This window comes from Thermobia domestica, chromosome 11, assembly GCF_964235325.1.
Source record: "Thermobia domestica chromosome 11, izTheDome1.hap1.1, whole genome shotgun sequence".
In the NCBI taxonomy this organism is placed as follows: domain Eukaryota; kingdom Metazoa; phylum Arthropoda; class Insecta; order Zygentoma; family Lepismatidae; genus Thermobia; species Thermobia domestica.
The window spans coordinates 83,293,876-83,309,366 of record NC_137464.1 but is presented as its reverse complement, the minus strand read 5'-3'; the positions used below and the strand labels follow the sequence as shown (position 1 = coordinate 83,309,366).

Genomic DNA, 15,491 nt, shown 5'->3' with positions numbered 1-15,491 from the left:
AGTGTTCCAGAAGCTTCGGGAACGGCGTCCAAGAACTGGATTGCGTGGGATCCTGCTTCATCATGACAACGCGTCGGCACACACGGCCAACATCACAATTCAGTTTTTAGAATCTAAGGAGGTCAAACTTATGACTCATCCGCCGTATAGCCCTGACCTGGTCCCGTGTGATTTTTTTCTGTTTCCCAGGATCAAAGATCGCATGCGTGGGTAGAGATTTTGCAGTCCTGAAGAAGCTGTAGTGGCTTACGAGAATGAACTTTCAACACTTGAAGAAAAAGACTGGCAACACTGCTTCCAAAAGTGGTTTTCGAGGATGCAAAAGTGTGTACAGTGTAATGGTGAATACTTTGAGAAAATGTAAGTGTTAAATTGATTTTAAGTATATAAGTTATTTCACATCTCAAAACTTTCGTAGTGACCCTCGTAAAATTGACAAGAAGTAGAACTTACAAAACTAAGGAATGAAAGTCTAAAATTGGCAATATTTCTTTGATTTTTTTTTTTTTTTTTTTTTTTTTTGCTTCTGTAATATCTTAATTGTTAACTTAGAATTTTTACTACTTGAAAATTACAACAATAAATAATAAAAGCTTAATTTTATTTATATGTTGAAAATTCCATTTAGAAGTTCAACTGTTTGCAGAAATTATACAAATCAGTCTCAACGGTTTAAAATCAATCTACCATATAATTTATATCTCCTACTAATAGTTTTGTTTTCCGTTCTTTTTCTTACGTGAGTGACAGTGAAGTGTGCATATAACGCGTTCTCTATTTTCCTTCAATGTCGTGACAACTTCCATTTCACAAAAAAGTTGAAGAAATAACAAAGATGGCTTCCAAGCTCGAGCAGATTTTTAATATCCTCCATAAGGACAAACATTTTGTCCCAGGAAAAGAAGCAACGGTTCTTGTTGTGTATACTGGAGGGACCATTGGTATGACACGAAATGCTGATGGAGGTTAGTATTTAATTAAAAAAAAAAAACATTGATTCTCAACCTGGGGGTCGCGACCCGTAGGGGTCGCAAGAGGGTTTCATAGGAGTCGCGAAGATTAGAATCTAATATCGGAAAATATTTTTAAATATTACTTTGAATTTTGATCTGATAGGCATATTTTTATTTTTATACATACTGCTAAGAAGAACAAAAAATAGGTCTATTAAACATTTTCAACAGATGCGGAGTTGTTTAAAAATCAATTTAAATGAAAGAAGTACGATATGAAACTAATGAGAACTGCATATTGAAATGCCAGAAAAAGACAAATGCAGCAAACCCTGCTTATTGAAATACAGTGTGTCCCACTCGTAAGAGGCCCCGGGAAAAGCGTTATAAAAATCTTAATAGGGTGAGTATGAAACCATATTTGTATATGATCGTGACCTCCTAGATTTCATTGCGGAAATTCTCAAATAACTCGTCGACGTGGTAGTATTGTAAACCTGTGAAATGTGGCAACAATGTGTAGCTGTGTGTGTGTCAAAGTCCTGCAAATCCAGGCCCGAAGACGGCGCGGCCTGGCCCAGAATGATCTGTATACTGTGCCCTGCTCGACTCGACTCGGCCGGCCCGAATATCGAGCCAGGCGGAGAACGGGTCGGACCCTAAACAGGCCAGGTGTAGCAGGCGTTAGAACAACCAAGTCTGATAAGTCAAGACAATCCTTTAATATTCAATGGAAAATGAGAAATGTGTCGTCATAACATTACAATGTCTATTTGTCCTTCTCGAACGGGAAAGTCGTGTGAAAGGTTACCCAAGGTTTGCTTTCTATATCCCTATTCTGTCTGTCTATTTGTTATCTGTGCTTGCACTGTTCAGCCATGTTTATTATGTAATAGAGCTCATGGACGTAAAAGTCTTGTTCTAGACTCATTAGTGTGTTACGAGTAACAGAGAAGATAGGTAAAATTGCTACACGGTATGTAGTACTAATACTACAACTACTACTGCCAGAGGCGGCTTTTGGGGCGGGCGAACCGGGCCGTTGTCCGGGGCCTCGCACATTAATTAAAGTATATGCAATATCGCATATTTTAATTTAAAAATAACGTGATAGAAAATGATAAAACAAAAAAATGTTTATGTATTTTATACACGTATTTTAACCAACAAATATAAAATATAACAAATTTAATAAGCGTACTCGAAATAGTATGTATTAGTAATCCTAGATGGCACTAAAATTTAAGTTGCTATTTTGCACAGCTAAAACTAAAACTGTACAGAAATAATCTGGTAAGCCTACAAAGAGTTTATGGATCAATATTCTAAGCCAGCAGTTTGTTTTTGTGTATTAGATAGTATACATTTGTTTAATGTTTTATTGAGATTTATAAAAACAGACGGATGGTCTGCTGGAACGCGGAAGGCATCAATAAACAGAAGGCGGAGTTCAAGGACTTCCTGGTTCGTGAAGACATAGACGTAGCCCTACTCTCCGACACTCACTTGAAGCCTCATCTGTCCCTCAGGGTGCGTAACTACACTACGTACAGGAACGACCGTCAGGGAAGAAAAGGAGGTACGGCAGTCCTGATTAAAACACAGATACCGCACGATCACCTTCCACTTCCAGCCATGCAGTTCATCGAAGCGACCGGAGCCACGCTGCACTCACCGGATGGGCCCCTGCACATCGTGTCAGTGTACAGAGCTCCAGACAACAGACTCCATCCTCCAGACCTTCTGCTGCTCCGAAGACTTGGTCACCGCGTGCTGCTTGCAGGAGACTTCAATTGCAAGCACCCGGCGTGGCACTCCAGAGTGTCCAACGAGAATGGCAGGGCGCTCCACCGCGCACTCAGGCAGATTGACCTCATCCCATCGGCACCGAGGGAACCCACAGACTTCCCACGGAACGGAGGACAACCAGATGTGCTGGACATCACCCTTTCGTCCAACACCGCAATCCTGGACGGGCCAGTTGTGCTGCACGATCTCCAATCTGATCACATACCTGTGTTCTTCTCTGTCGCAGTACGCCATCACCTTCCAGTGCACAGCCTGCCGAAGCAAACCTCCACCGACTGGGACGATTATACTAGTCAGCTGACGCATATGATCGACACCAGACTTCCAGTGAACACCCCGGAGGTCATTGACACAGCCGTCCAAACACTGACCACGGCAATCAGGTCAGCGTACAGACTGGCGTCAACCACACAGCAGCACCAAGCTCATCAAAAACCAGAAGATCTCCGCACAGCAGCGTTGATCGCCATCAAGCGCTGGTCCCGACGCCGTTGGCAGAAGAACCGCCACCCACAATACAAAACCTTGTGGAACGCAATGACGAAAAGGGTGGAAAACCGCCTCCAGCGACAGACCCACGCCGCCTGGGATGAGAAACTTTGCGCCATTGATGCACCGTCGAGGGACTTCTGGCAACTCCTGAGAACAGTGTCACGACCACCAGGACCTCCCCGCACTCAACCACTCCGAGGACAGCATGGATTAGTATACAGCCCAGCGGAACAAGCCACCGTCTTCGCCGAACACCTGGAAGAAACGTTCCGGCTGAACACCATTCCTCCTGACCTCCCCACAGAAGCAGCGGTGCAGGAAAGCCTCCGAACCCTCCAACAGGAGTACGAGTTTCCGCCAGCAGCCCTCACGACACCGAGGGAACTGACCAACATCATCAAACGGCTTCACAGCAGCAAGGCAGCAGGCCCTGACGCCATACCATCGCTCGCCCTGAAACGTGCACCAAGAAAGGCTGTGGTACTCCTGACACGAATCACCAACGGGATCTTGAGAACTGGCCACTTCCCGCCTGGAAGGAAGCTCGAGTCATCATGATTCCCAAGGCCACGGGACACAGGACGGAGCCGAAGAACTACAGGCCAATCAGTCTCCTCTCCCACCTGGGGAAGATAGTGGAAAGAGTCATCCACAGAAGAATGTTGAACCACGTCGAGCAGAACAACCTCATCCCGAAACATCAGTTCGGATTGAGGCCGGGCCACAGTACCACCCACCAGCTGGTCCGAGTAGTGGACAAGATCACACTACAGTGTAATGAAGGCGGCCACACCCTGGGCCTCTTTCTGGACATCGAGAAAGCTTTCGACAGGGTGTGGCATGATGAACTTGTCCACAAACTTCTCCAGGCGGGACTCCCTCAATATCAGGTGAAACTTATCCAGAGCTACCTCCACAATCGCCGCTTCAAGGTTTTCCAAAAAGGGCAACTCACGGATAGCAGACCGATCCAAGCAGGAGTACCACAGGGATCTTGCCTTTCTCCACTCCTGTATTCACTCTTCACGGCTGACATACCGACAGATCATGGCACCTTCCTCGCTACCTACTCGGACGACACAGCGGTCTTCGCGCAGAATCGCAACGTCAGATACGTCGAGAGGGCAATGCAACGCCACATCACGAAACTTGAAGAGTGGACACAGAAGTGGAAGATCAAAGTTAATCCAACGAAAACCACACTGGTCGACTTCACTTGGGCGCACAGGGCGAGAGCCTACAACCTGATGATGCACGGCAACATCCTGCAAGTCACGAACGAAGCTAAATACCTCGGCGTCATCCTGGACCACCGACTGACCTTCCGACGCCACCTGTCAGTCACCGCAACCAAGGCAACCAGAAGACTTGGAGCACTGATGGCAATCCCGCTAAGCCCCAGTTTCACACACGAAGCAAGAACGAACGTTTACGCGACCTGCGTACGACCACTCCTACTATACGCACACCCGGCCTGGGAGCATGCTGCACCTTCTCATCACAGACAACTACAAGTCGTCCAAAACAAGGCGGCAAGAGCAATCACTCGGCACGGAATTGACACAACAACCGCACAAATCCATGAAGACTTGGAACTTCCATTTCTCCAGGAAGTGAGAGAACAACTTTCAGCCAGATTCTGGGCAACCGTGCGCAACCATGTCAACGACGACATCGCCGCCATCTGAACGATCCTCCTCCGACGAGCAACCTTCAGAATGCCAAGACCACCGTAGGGCCCTACTAACCTATAAAGACGCCAAGAAGGGCCTGCGACAGTCGCACCCTCAGAACCACAAATACGGAGAAAACAAAAGCCTGAGGAACACTCCAAATGCAAGGCAAGAGCCAACGCTCGTAACTTGAAACACAAAACCAGTCAAGAACAACGAACGAACGAAACTTACGTGCGAAGAGAAAATTTGCAAATGCTGTGTTCTTTAGTGGCGTATAATTATCTTTTCTCTGATCTAAAGGTAGGCAATAGCGATGTGAATTCTTATTACAACAAAAACTTTTGCTTTAATTGTTGGTTTAAAAAAAGGCCAAAGTGTTTCGGTTTGGATTTTTTTAATTGGCGTGTCGCGTGAAGCCTGAAAGTTCGTAGATATTTTGGTTTATTGTGTGTAATTAGCTTAGAAACATAACTTCGCGTGCTCGGGATGTCCGTAGAAAATATGAATCAGGAAGTACCAAAAGAAAAAAATCTGATAAAAAAAGGAGATATAAGAACAACTTATGTGGATCATTGTTCAAATATTTAAAAACTGACCACTTTTTTTTAACTGTTATAAAACACTATGACCTATTGTAGAAATTAAACAAGGAAGGCTACGGCATAGCAGCAACCCCTAGAGAGGGCTATGAACTCCTATTGAACATAGCAGAAAGTACACGCACTACAAAGGCTATGGCATATTTCGCAACCCCCAAAAGAGGGCTATGAACTCCTATTGAACATAGTCCAGTCTAGAAAGGCTATGACATTAGCGGTGGTGTTTTTTCAACTGTTATAAAAGACTATGACCTATTTTTCATTCCCTAAATAACATACAATGTCTACCCGTATTACTCTTTTTTGATGCTAAAAAATGACTATGGCACACACATTTATCACAGTAGAGCAGAGACTTTAATTATTCAAGTCACACACACATACATACAGAAACACATGGTTTACGGTGCACTAAGAGGGTGTCTTCCCACATGCGACAGTCCTATTAGCGACAGGAACTGTTAACTGTCCTATGAGCGACCGATTCGATCTGTTACCTGCTCTATGAGTCATCGATTCGTTCATACTGAGATAATGGAAGAAGATAAGGTTCTCTCTTCTTTAACTTCTTTCATGCTAATGTGATTTAGAACCTAACAAAATGCACCATGAAAAATTTCGCTCTACCTGAATTTAATACGTGAGAATGCTCTCATTACATTAACAATCTTTTATACGTTTTTCCTAATATTATATTTTTGAATTAATTTATATGAATACATTGACTATATCAAGGGGAAAACTAACTAAATACTTAGTTGGAGAGCTCCGCCTTTGTCTATAATTCTAATATAATTAAAAATTTCATGTTAATATTATACGGAGGATAAGTTTAGATTCAATATGTTTATGGCATAAGAAAGAAATCAGAAAGAGGTAGAGACGCCCGAAGAAAATTTTCTAGGGAAGGGCATCTCCGTGGTTGCTGTATCACGTCTGGTATATCTGATATTTAATATATGTGGTTTGCTATATTACGTATACATTTTTGTGAGTCAGGAGGGCAACCCCTGCCTTCCCATCGAGCGCCCATGGAAAGAGGGTGTTCACCACTTGAGGATATCAAAGAAATCTGAAAACATGGTGTATTCGAAGAAATTATTACACAAGTTACAAATCTCTCGCAGGACTTAACAGTTCGTCTAGTTATAAGGTACTATTTCAGATTGCTACACGACAAGCTTTTATGTATAAGCCAAAACAAGGGAGGAAGGCAAATTAAGCAATTAGTTTTAGTAGCTTACAATAGGGAAGAAGGTAGTTTAGAGAGTTTGTTTACCTTTTGCATTGTTTAGAGTGAACTGCATTGTAATTGGTGGGATTGGTTGAGAATAGCCAATCAGATGTAAGGGATCTCAAAAGCTGTCTTTTGTCATTGACATTTTTTTTTTTTTATTTTATTCACTGCGAAACTGTTACACGTTTAAGTTTTTCAAAATAAAATATATTACTTGGCTTAGTGAGTAATTAGATTTGAATCAAATTAAGTACAGAAAACAGCTTTTGAGGAAAGGGGATATTAGAACTGGATTTTCAATAATTACATAGGAATATACTTTTCATGGAAATATCCCTGTTGTCTCGTTAAGTTATTTCATATGTTTTATGTCAAATCTAACTCAAAATTAAAATAAGTTTTATTTGCACTCACAGTAGAGGAAAAGTATAGTTGACGAACAGTATCATTGGCACGTACATATTTCATACGAAAGTTGTTCGGGCGCTAATAACGCCAGAGACAAACATACTTTACGAGATGGAATCATATCATCTTCCATCATCGCAATGTAAATGAATCGGTCGCTCATAGGACAGATAACAGTTCCTGTCGCTAATAGGACTGTGGCTTCTGGGACTAATTCCACTAAGAGGAGCATGCGCAGTAAAATTAAAGTTCCAATTTAGTAAAAATTGCACGCATACGCAGAAAATTACAATTCCAATTCCTGTTCCAGTGCCACTTCGGGTTCCGATTGAATACAGCAGCAGCAACAGACTACGGAACCCCTAGAAGGGAGCTACAACATATAAGAATGAGTATGGCATTCGAGGCGGCGTTTTTGTATTCTTTTACGAGCACATTTTTCAACCATTATGAAAGGCTATGACATAGTACATATTACAATGTCTACACGTATTACTCGTTTTCGGTTTGAAAAACAACTATGGAATAGAGCTTATTTAACATAGTGAAGCAGAAATTAAAAATCAATACGAAAGAGGGCCACGGTAGCTCAATAGTTCGCTCTCAGCTCACGCGTGCGTGGGTTTTCTCCCACTTTTTCATTATTACCATGTTCTTTAGCCTATCTGGTATAACCTTGGTACATAAAACTTAAAAATTGTATTTCAGCTTACTCTCTCTCACACACACAACACGCGCACAGATGATTTGCGGAGCATATCATATGTGGCATATGTGCAGTTCAAATTCCGGTTCGAATTACACACCTCAGTTCACATGTGAGTGTGCATAGGTTTCATTCCTACTTTTTCATTATTACCGTCTTAATTGGCTATTCGGCACAATCGTGGGACGAAAAGCTTAAGAATTGAACTTCGGCTCTCTCACGCACACACAGATACACATGGTTTACGGAGCACTTAGTAGCATGTGTACAGTTCCGGTTCCAATTACACACCTTAGCTCACATGTGGTGAATAAACATCGTGTGCGTGGGTTTCATTCCCACTTTTTCATAATTACCGTTTCATTTAGCCTATTCGGCCAAACTGTGGAACGTAAAACTTAAAAATTGCATCTCAGCTCTCTCTCTCTCTCTCTCTCTCTCTCCCACATACAGATGGTTTACGAGACACTTAGTGGCATATGTTCAGTTCCCGTTCCAGTACCAGTTCCGGTTCCAATTACGCACAAGCATTGAAAACAGCAGCATACCAGCAGCAGACTACGCAACTCCTATTTATTCTAGAAGGCTATGAACATAGCAGAATGAGTATGACATTGGCGGCGGCTTTTTTCAACCGTTATCAAAGACTATGACTTTATTTTTCATTCCCTAAGGAACATAGTACATATTACAATGTCTACCCGTATTACTTGTTCACTCTTTTACGATCACTTGTTTTAGTATGAAAAAAGCCAATAGCATGTTTTAAATAACACAAGACAATGGCATCCTTATTTAGCATAGTGGAGAAGTAATTAAATAACAAGAACACCGTAAGTCCGGGGAAGCGGTAGCTCAGTGGTTTACTTCCAACTTCGATTCCGGTTCCTATTCCGACCCCGGTTCCAGTGCCAGTTCCGGTTCCAATTACACACCTCATCTCGCGTGTGCGTGGGTTTTATTCCCACTTCTTCACTATTCCATTCTTATTTAGCCTATTAGGCATAATCATCGGACGGAAAACTTAAAAATTGAATTTCGACACACACACACACACACACACACACACACATGATTTACGGAGCACTTGGTGGCGTATGCGCAGTTCAAATTCCGTTTCCAATTACACACCTCCGCTCGCTTGTGGGCGTGTGTGGGTTTCATTCCTACTTTTACATTACCGTCTTAATTAGCTATTCGGTATAACGATGGATCATAAAGCTTAAAAGATAACTTCGGTTCACACACACACACACACATACACATGGTTTCAGGAGCACTTAGTGGCGTATGTGCAGTTCCAATTCCAACTCCGGTTCAAGTTCCGGTTCCTATTGAGCATAGTAGAAGCAGCAGCGGCAGTAGACTACCAATATATTTAACATAGCAAACATTATAAAAGACTATTACCAAAAGCTACTAGCACTGCTTTTTTTTTTTACCTATATAACATAGCAGAGCTAATAAAAGAGAATGGATTTTTTAAACCTTTGAACCCCTATGTAACATAGCAAAAATTACAACCTTTCAACCCGTTACATGTAGAGATTTTTGTAAGGCTACGGCATATTTTCGCAATTCCTATTTAACATAACAGAAATTAAAAAAGATAGTTCCGGTTCCAATTTAGTAGAGGAGGATATACTCGTTTTCGGTTTCTACGACCGCTATTTGACATAGCACAAATTACATAGCTGTGGCAGCAAAATTTTCCAGCTAGAGGAAATTTTTCTGGCACTGCTTTCGTCACGACAGGAAAACTACAATTTAAAAAAAAACACGTTGTGTAGGTTTTTCCGGATAGAGGCGGCTTTTCCGGCACCGCTACTGCCACAACAGGAGGAGGAGAACCGCAATTTGTGTTGTGTTGTAGATTTTTAAGATTGTGTACTGTCTTATCCTGCACGCGCCATCAGAGGACACTCATAATTTCCATTTATTTGCGGTTATATGGATTGGTCCTGGGTACACCAATTAATCAATTTCATAGAGCTCAATAAAATGATATGACTCATATACGTGGTTTTTGAAAAATTGAGAAAAAGTAATATTATTTTAAACTAAAAACTGGTACTGCGAGACAGCTACTCTACATATCAAAATGAACCTAGTACTGAGGAAAACCCTATGTAATTTGTGCTATGTTAAATAACGGCCGTAAAAACCGAAAAAGAGTACAGCCTCCTCTACTAAATTGGAACCGGAACTATCTTTTTTAATTTCTGCTATGTTAAATAGAAATTGCGAAAATATGCCGTAGCCTTATAAAACTCTCTACAGGTAATGGTTTGAAAGGTTGAAATTTTTGCTATGTTATATAGGGATTCAAAGGTTGGTCATAATATTTCTTATATAGAGAATTAAAAATAAGTCATTTTCTTTTATTTGCTCTGGTGTGTTACATAAGGTTAAAAAAAAAGCAGTGCTAGTAGCCTTTGGTAATAGTCTTTTATAACTTTGCTATGTTAAATATATTCGTAGTCTGCTGCTCCTACTGTGTTCAATCGGAACTGGAACCGGAGTTGGAATTAAAACTGAACATACGCCACTAAGTGCTCCAAAACCCATGTGTGTGAGAGAGCCGAAATGTAATTTTTAAGCTTTACGTCCCACGATTATGCCAAATTGATAATTAAGACGGTTATAATGAAAAAGTGGGAATAAAACCCCGCACTCCCAACCACGTGTGGAAGTGTGTACGGTAATTGGAACCAGAATTTGAACTGCACATATGCCACCAAGTGCACCGCAAACCATGTATTTGTGAATATGTGTGTGAGAGAGATAAATAACCAAACTTATAATGCTGTTATTTTTTAGTCTGCTCTACTGTGGTAATTTAGTGTGCCATATTCTTTTTTTTTTCACACCAAAAAAAGAGTAATACGGGATACATTGTATGTTATTTAGGGAATGAAAAATAGATCATAGTCTTTTATAACGATTGAAAAAAACACCACCGCAATGTCATAGCCTTTCTAGACTGGACTATGTTCAGTAGGAATTCATAGCCCTCTTATGGGAGTTGCGAAATATACCATAGCCGTTGTAGTCTGTGTAATTTCTGCGATGTTCAATAGGAGTTTATAGCCTTCTCTAGGGGTTGCTGCTGTGCCGTAGCGTTTCGTGTGTAATTTCTACAATAGGCCATAGTCTTAAAAAGTTGTCATAAAAGGCTACAGCCTTTCTGCTATGTTCCTAGGTGTTGCGTAGTCTGGTCCTCTGTTGTCTAATCGGAACCGGAACTGGTACTGGAACCGGAATTGGAACAAAAGTCGGAACCGGAACTGGTACTGGAATCGGAGTTGGAACAAAAGTCGGAACCGGAACTGGTACTGGAATCGGAGTTGGAACAAAAGTCGGAACCGAAATTGGAAGTAGTTCAATAAACAATACCAAGTGCCATCACCCTATTAATACTACTACTACTGGTAGTAATACTACTACTACTAAACTACCATGAAAAATACTCACTGATACTATTTCTACTATTACTACTATGTTGCGTAATGGTTTTCAATACAATTTCCTTCGAGATGAGCTGCCATCAGTAAAAGACCTTTTTGATTATTTTAAAAACGTAGTTACATATCTCAAAATGTCTGATTGGTAACTCAGCTGCTAACACATTGTTAACCAAGACACTGAGCTAAGATGGAACACAAAACTCATCATGTTGAAATCTGTGGATTCGCAGGTCGTCAACATCCGGCGGATACTAGAATAGCACAAAGAAGATAAGAGCTTAGATTGCCTTGATTAATCCTTAAGGAAAGAAATTAGTGAATTTATAGAAGATTTTTACTTTCATTCTGCACAGTGTTCACTGACTTGGGAATGTAGATCAAACGGAAGACAACAGTCTCCTGCATGAGTTGACAGTTAAAACGAGAATAAACAGGATTGAATATCATTGATATAGCAAACATGAGTACTTACAGACTTTTTGTCAAGTGTGTATTTTGACTTGTCTCGCTTTCTGCTGATAGCGGCTGCTGAAACTAGCTCAAGAGCCTCCTTGACTGGACTAACCATTCATCCTACTTTATTTTACTTCACAACAACAAATTTCCAGTTGAATTTGTGAACAAAACTCCTACTAGAGTATGACGTCATTACTTAATACTTTGACCCCCTTCTGCTCAAAAACACACAACGCGCTTTGTGGTGTGTTATGGTATACTAAAGGACCAACTATTCCTAAAATTTCAAATTATTTTTATCCAGGCCCATTGGAGATATTGGACAGTGAAACATGTCGAATTGGCCAATTCCCCAACTTTACGATTTTTTTTCAGGCCTTTGGGAGCAGCTACAGGTGTGTAAATTTTTGTGTATTAACTTATAATTCCAGACTACATGCACACACAAATTCAGACCTCTACGACAGTTGTTTCCTCTTCCCAAACATGTCTTTAGTACAGTACTTTACAGTCTTGTCTTCAATGTCCAAAACTGTTGCTCCTGTAGGTCCTGATTTCACCCCCTGGAAGTGGTTTTAGACAAAAATGTTAAGAGATGAAAGTTTTAGCTCTGCACTAGTTGGAGACGTCCAGCAGTTTTCAATTTGGTAGAACAAATACATGCTGAGATATTCAAAACAACGTAAATGCCTAAAATCGAGAAAAACTCAAAATAGCGGCAGCCGCTGCGTCGCCATAGGATGTTGTAAAAAAATAATTAATTCTGGTTTTGAAGTACCCTGATATAGGATAAACATTCATGAAAAAATTATTTTTTTTTAAAGGTCGAGCGGCAATTTTTCTTTTTTCTCGATCACTTAGCATGGATTGACCCTACTATCAACTATCACTTCTATTATACTATATGTGAGGTTAAGAGGCAGTTCCGGTAGCTGCTATTTATACATTTATCCCTCAGGGGACGATTAAAGTATATTTCGTTCAACAATGTCATGTGTTGATTTTGTTTGATTTACTTCCTTACATTCCTCCATAGAGCTCTTTTACTTTCTTGTTATATTTGCCATTGTGTTACAACCGTTCCAGGAACACGTAATCGACTCTGGCGTCTTGGTGATTTACTTGATCATTATATTTTATCATATTTATAGCATCATACTATAAACAATACAGGAGCATGTAATACCATTTGGTACCTGCTTTGCTAATTGAACATTACTACAAATTGCGCTGATCTTATGAACACGCCAATTCACGGTTTCGGTCCCCTTGGTCTAATGGTAGCGTACCAAATTCTACTTAGTAGGTCAAGAACTTAACTTCATAATACGTTCTTTAGGTAAGTACGGCTCAGGCCGTATGGATAATGATGTTATGAATTGTTGGAATGAAAACAGTGGGAAGAAACGGGGCCACCCCGTAAACCACAATGCATACTGTGTTTGTCTACCACAAAACTCACATAGCACGAGCATGGATCGATCCGACGACCCCTAGCACCAGATGTGAGTGCTTTACCTACTGAGCCACCGTTGCCCCTCGTAGATCAAGCATCAGTTCACATGCTATTCAAACCGGCCATAATAACTAACAGTTTTCCGATTTTGTCTGTATTTACAAGGTAAATTCTGTACCACGAGACATGTCAACACTGGCACGAAGTCCTAGCAGTTGTAATATTAACAGTAGTCGTGGCCTACACTCTGTAAAGAAAAAATAGCGACACCTGCACTCTAAAGGTAACTTACACAGAGAGCCATAGTTGAAGCCCGCTAGAAATGAAATAGAAGGAAACGAAGAGTGGGATAGTTCATTTGCGTTATCTGTGAAACTTGTGGTGTACAATGGCGCTTGCCAATTGTTTATGCATCAGTAATATTCTTGCCAGATGGCAGTGAGAACGCCTCGCAAGTTATTGTAGTGAGAATTTTGCATTGGATTTGTGATGTGTAGGCCAGGTAAATAGTATTTTGTGAGTATTCTTTGGTTTCTCATTGTTTTGACAGTGTCATGTGCCAGTATTGTTGTCATGCAGCGTTGTTTTTGTGTGATATTGTTGATATATATTGACTGTAAAGAAATAAGATGGGTAAGAAATGTCACTTGTCGCCATGTGAACAAGGCATAATTCTTGGTTTGCTCAACTAAGGTAAATCTCTAAGGGAGATGGGTGGAATACTCAAAATCCACCACTCGACGGTAGGAAGAGCAATTCACAAGCAAAATCAGCATAACAGTCGTCCCTTCGTCAACAATGTGATACAGAAAATAAAGCATCACCCAGAGGAGATGGCCAAATAAAATCAATAACACTGCACAATGAAGGAATGAGTTCCCGACAACTCGCTTCTCTAATTCGAGATGACCTGGAAAGTGCAATTACTCGTACAGCTGTATTGTCGTGACTGTATGAAGAGGATATTACAAAGAAGAAACCACGTAAGAAGACGAAGCTGACAAAATCACTGAGGGTATCAACACGTAGGTGTGGGAGCCGATATGCAACTTGGACTTACGACAACTGGAAGTACGTGATTTTCGACACTGAGATGAAATTTAAAATAGTGGGAAACGATGGTGGTGTGAAGTTGTGGATACGAACGAGCGAGGAACTTGAAAAGGATTATGTTTCAGAGAGGCAAAAATTCAGTTACTGTATGATGGTATGGGCTTGGTCCACCGTTAAAGGTGTCAGAAGGATGGATATATGTGAAGGGTCAGTTGATACACGAAACTATCTTCAAACGCTGGTACGTATAGTTCTTACAGCTCAAAGTTACTTTTCTGAAGCAATATGGACTATTTCGTTTTCCAGGACGATAATGCTTTATGTCACCGAGTGAAAATCGTTAATACGTGGTTCAAGACTATGAGTATTCAGAGACTTGTGTGGCCTCCAAACTCACCTGTCATGAATCCAATTGAAAATCTGCGAGTCAATATGAGCAGAAAGCTGAAAAGACAACTATCTTGAATAGAATATAACTCACGGAACAGATAATCCGGGTGTGATTCCATAAAATCGAGGTTTCATTTTGCAATAGCCTTGTTACCAAGCAGTCTCGATGATTCGCTGCATTGCAGAAGGTCCAGGCTGGAAATAAAAAACACTAGTTTGCTCTATTGTACCTCCCGATGTTCGTACGCAATATATCTTACCCTTAAGAAACTCCATTTTTTATTTTGTGCTATTCCTGTTGATCTCTTTTACTTTTATGTATAACTCTTCCTACAAACGATCTGGTTCGAAACACACATGGATACTTATATATGCATATAAATTCATTATATTCATCACATTAACCTAAAACTGTGCCACAAGTATTAAGAATGAACTGCTCATTGAGAATATGCATTCTAACGTTACCAGGAATTCATGTAAAAAATCATTTTGGTTAATGTATCTTGTGAAAACCATATCCGAGCAAGTGTCGCTATTTTTTCTTTACAGTGTGTAGTAGTACCCTAGTATTAACAGTGGTCGTAGTAGTAATAGTAGAATTAGTAGTAGAAGTAGTAGTAGCAGCAGCAGCAGTGGTAATGATAATGGTAGTAGTAGTAGTAGTACAGTACTTTACAGTCTTGAATAAAGAGTCAGTTTCCCAAGCACATTACGATTAACACAGGCTGACAGTATTAGTTTCCGATCCGTCTTTTACAGTGTCCAGACCCTGAAATACATGTGCCC

At 40.8% G+C, this 15,491-nt stretch overlaps 1 protein-coding gene across 3 annotated transcripts in view; it reads left to right on the top strand.

The window, feature by feature from the left end:
• The window catches only part of LOC145664234 (L-asparaginase), a 156,667-nt gene that overhangs the window by 43,430 nt on the left and 97,746 nt on the right, over positions 1-15,491 (top strand). The window contains exon 1 of one of the 3 annotated variants that reach the window (XM_081730710.1): positions 818-965. The exons of the other annotated variants lie outside the window; for them this stretch is intronic. Coding sequence (XP_081586836.1) covers positions 836-965 — 130 coding nt within the window. The 5' untranslated portion in view covers positions 818-835. Of the gene's footprint in view, positions 1-817; positions 966-15,491 lie in introns of those variants that run through there. 3 annotated transcript variants of the gene reach the window in all.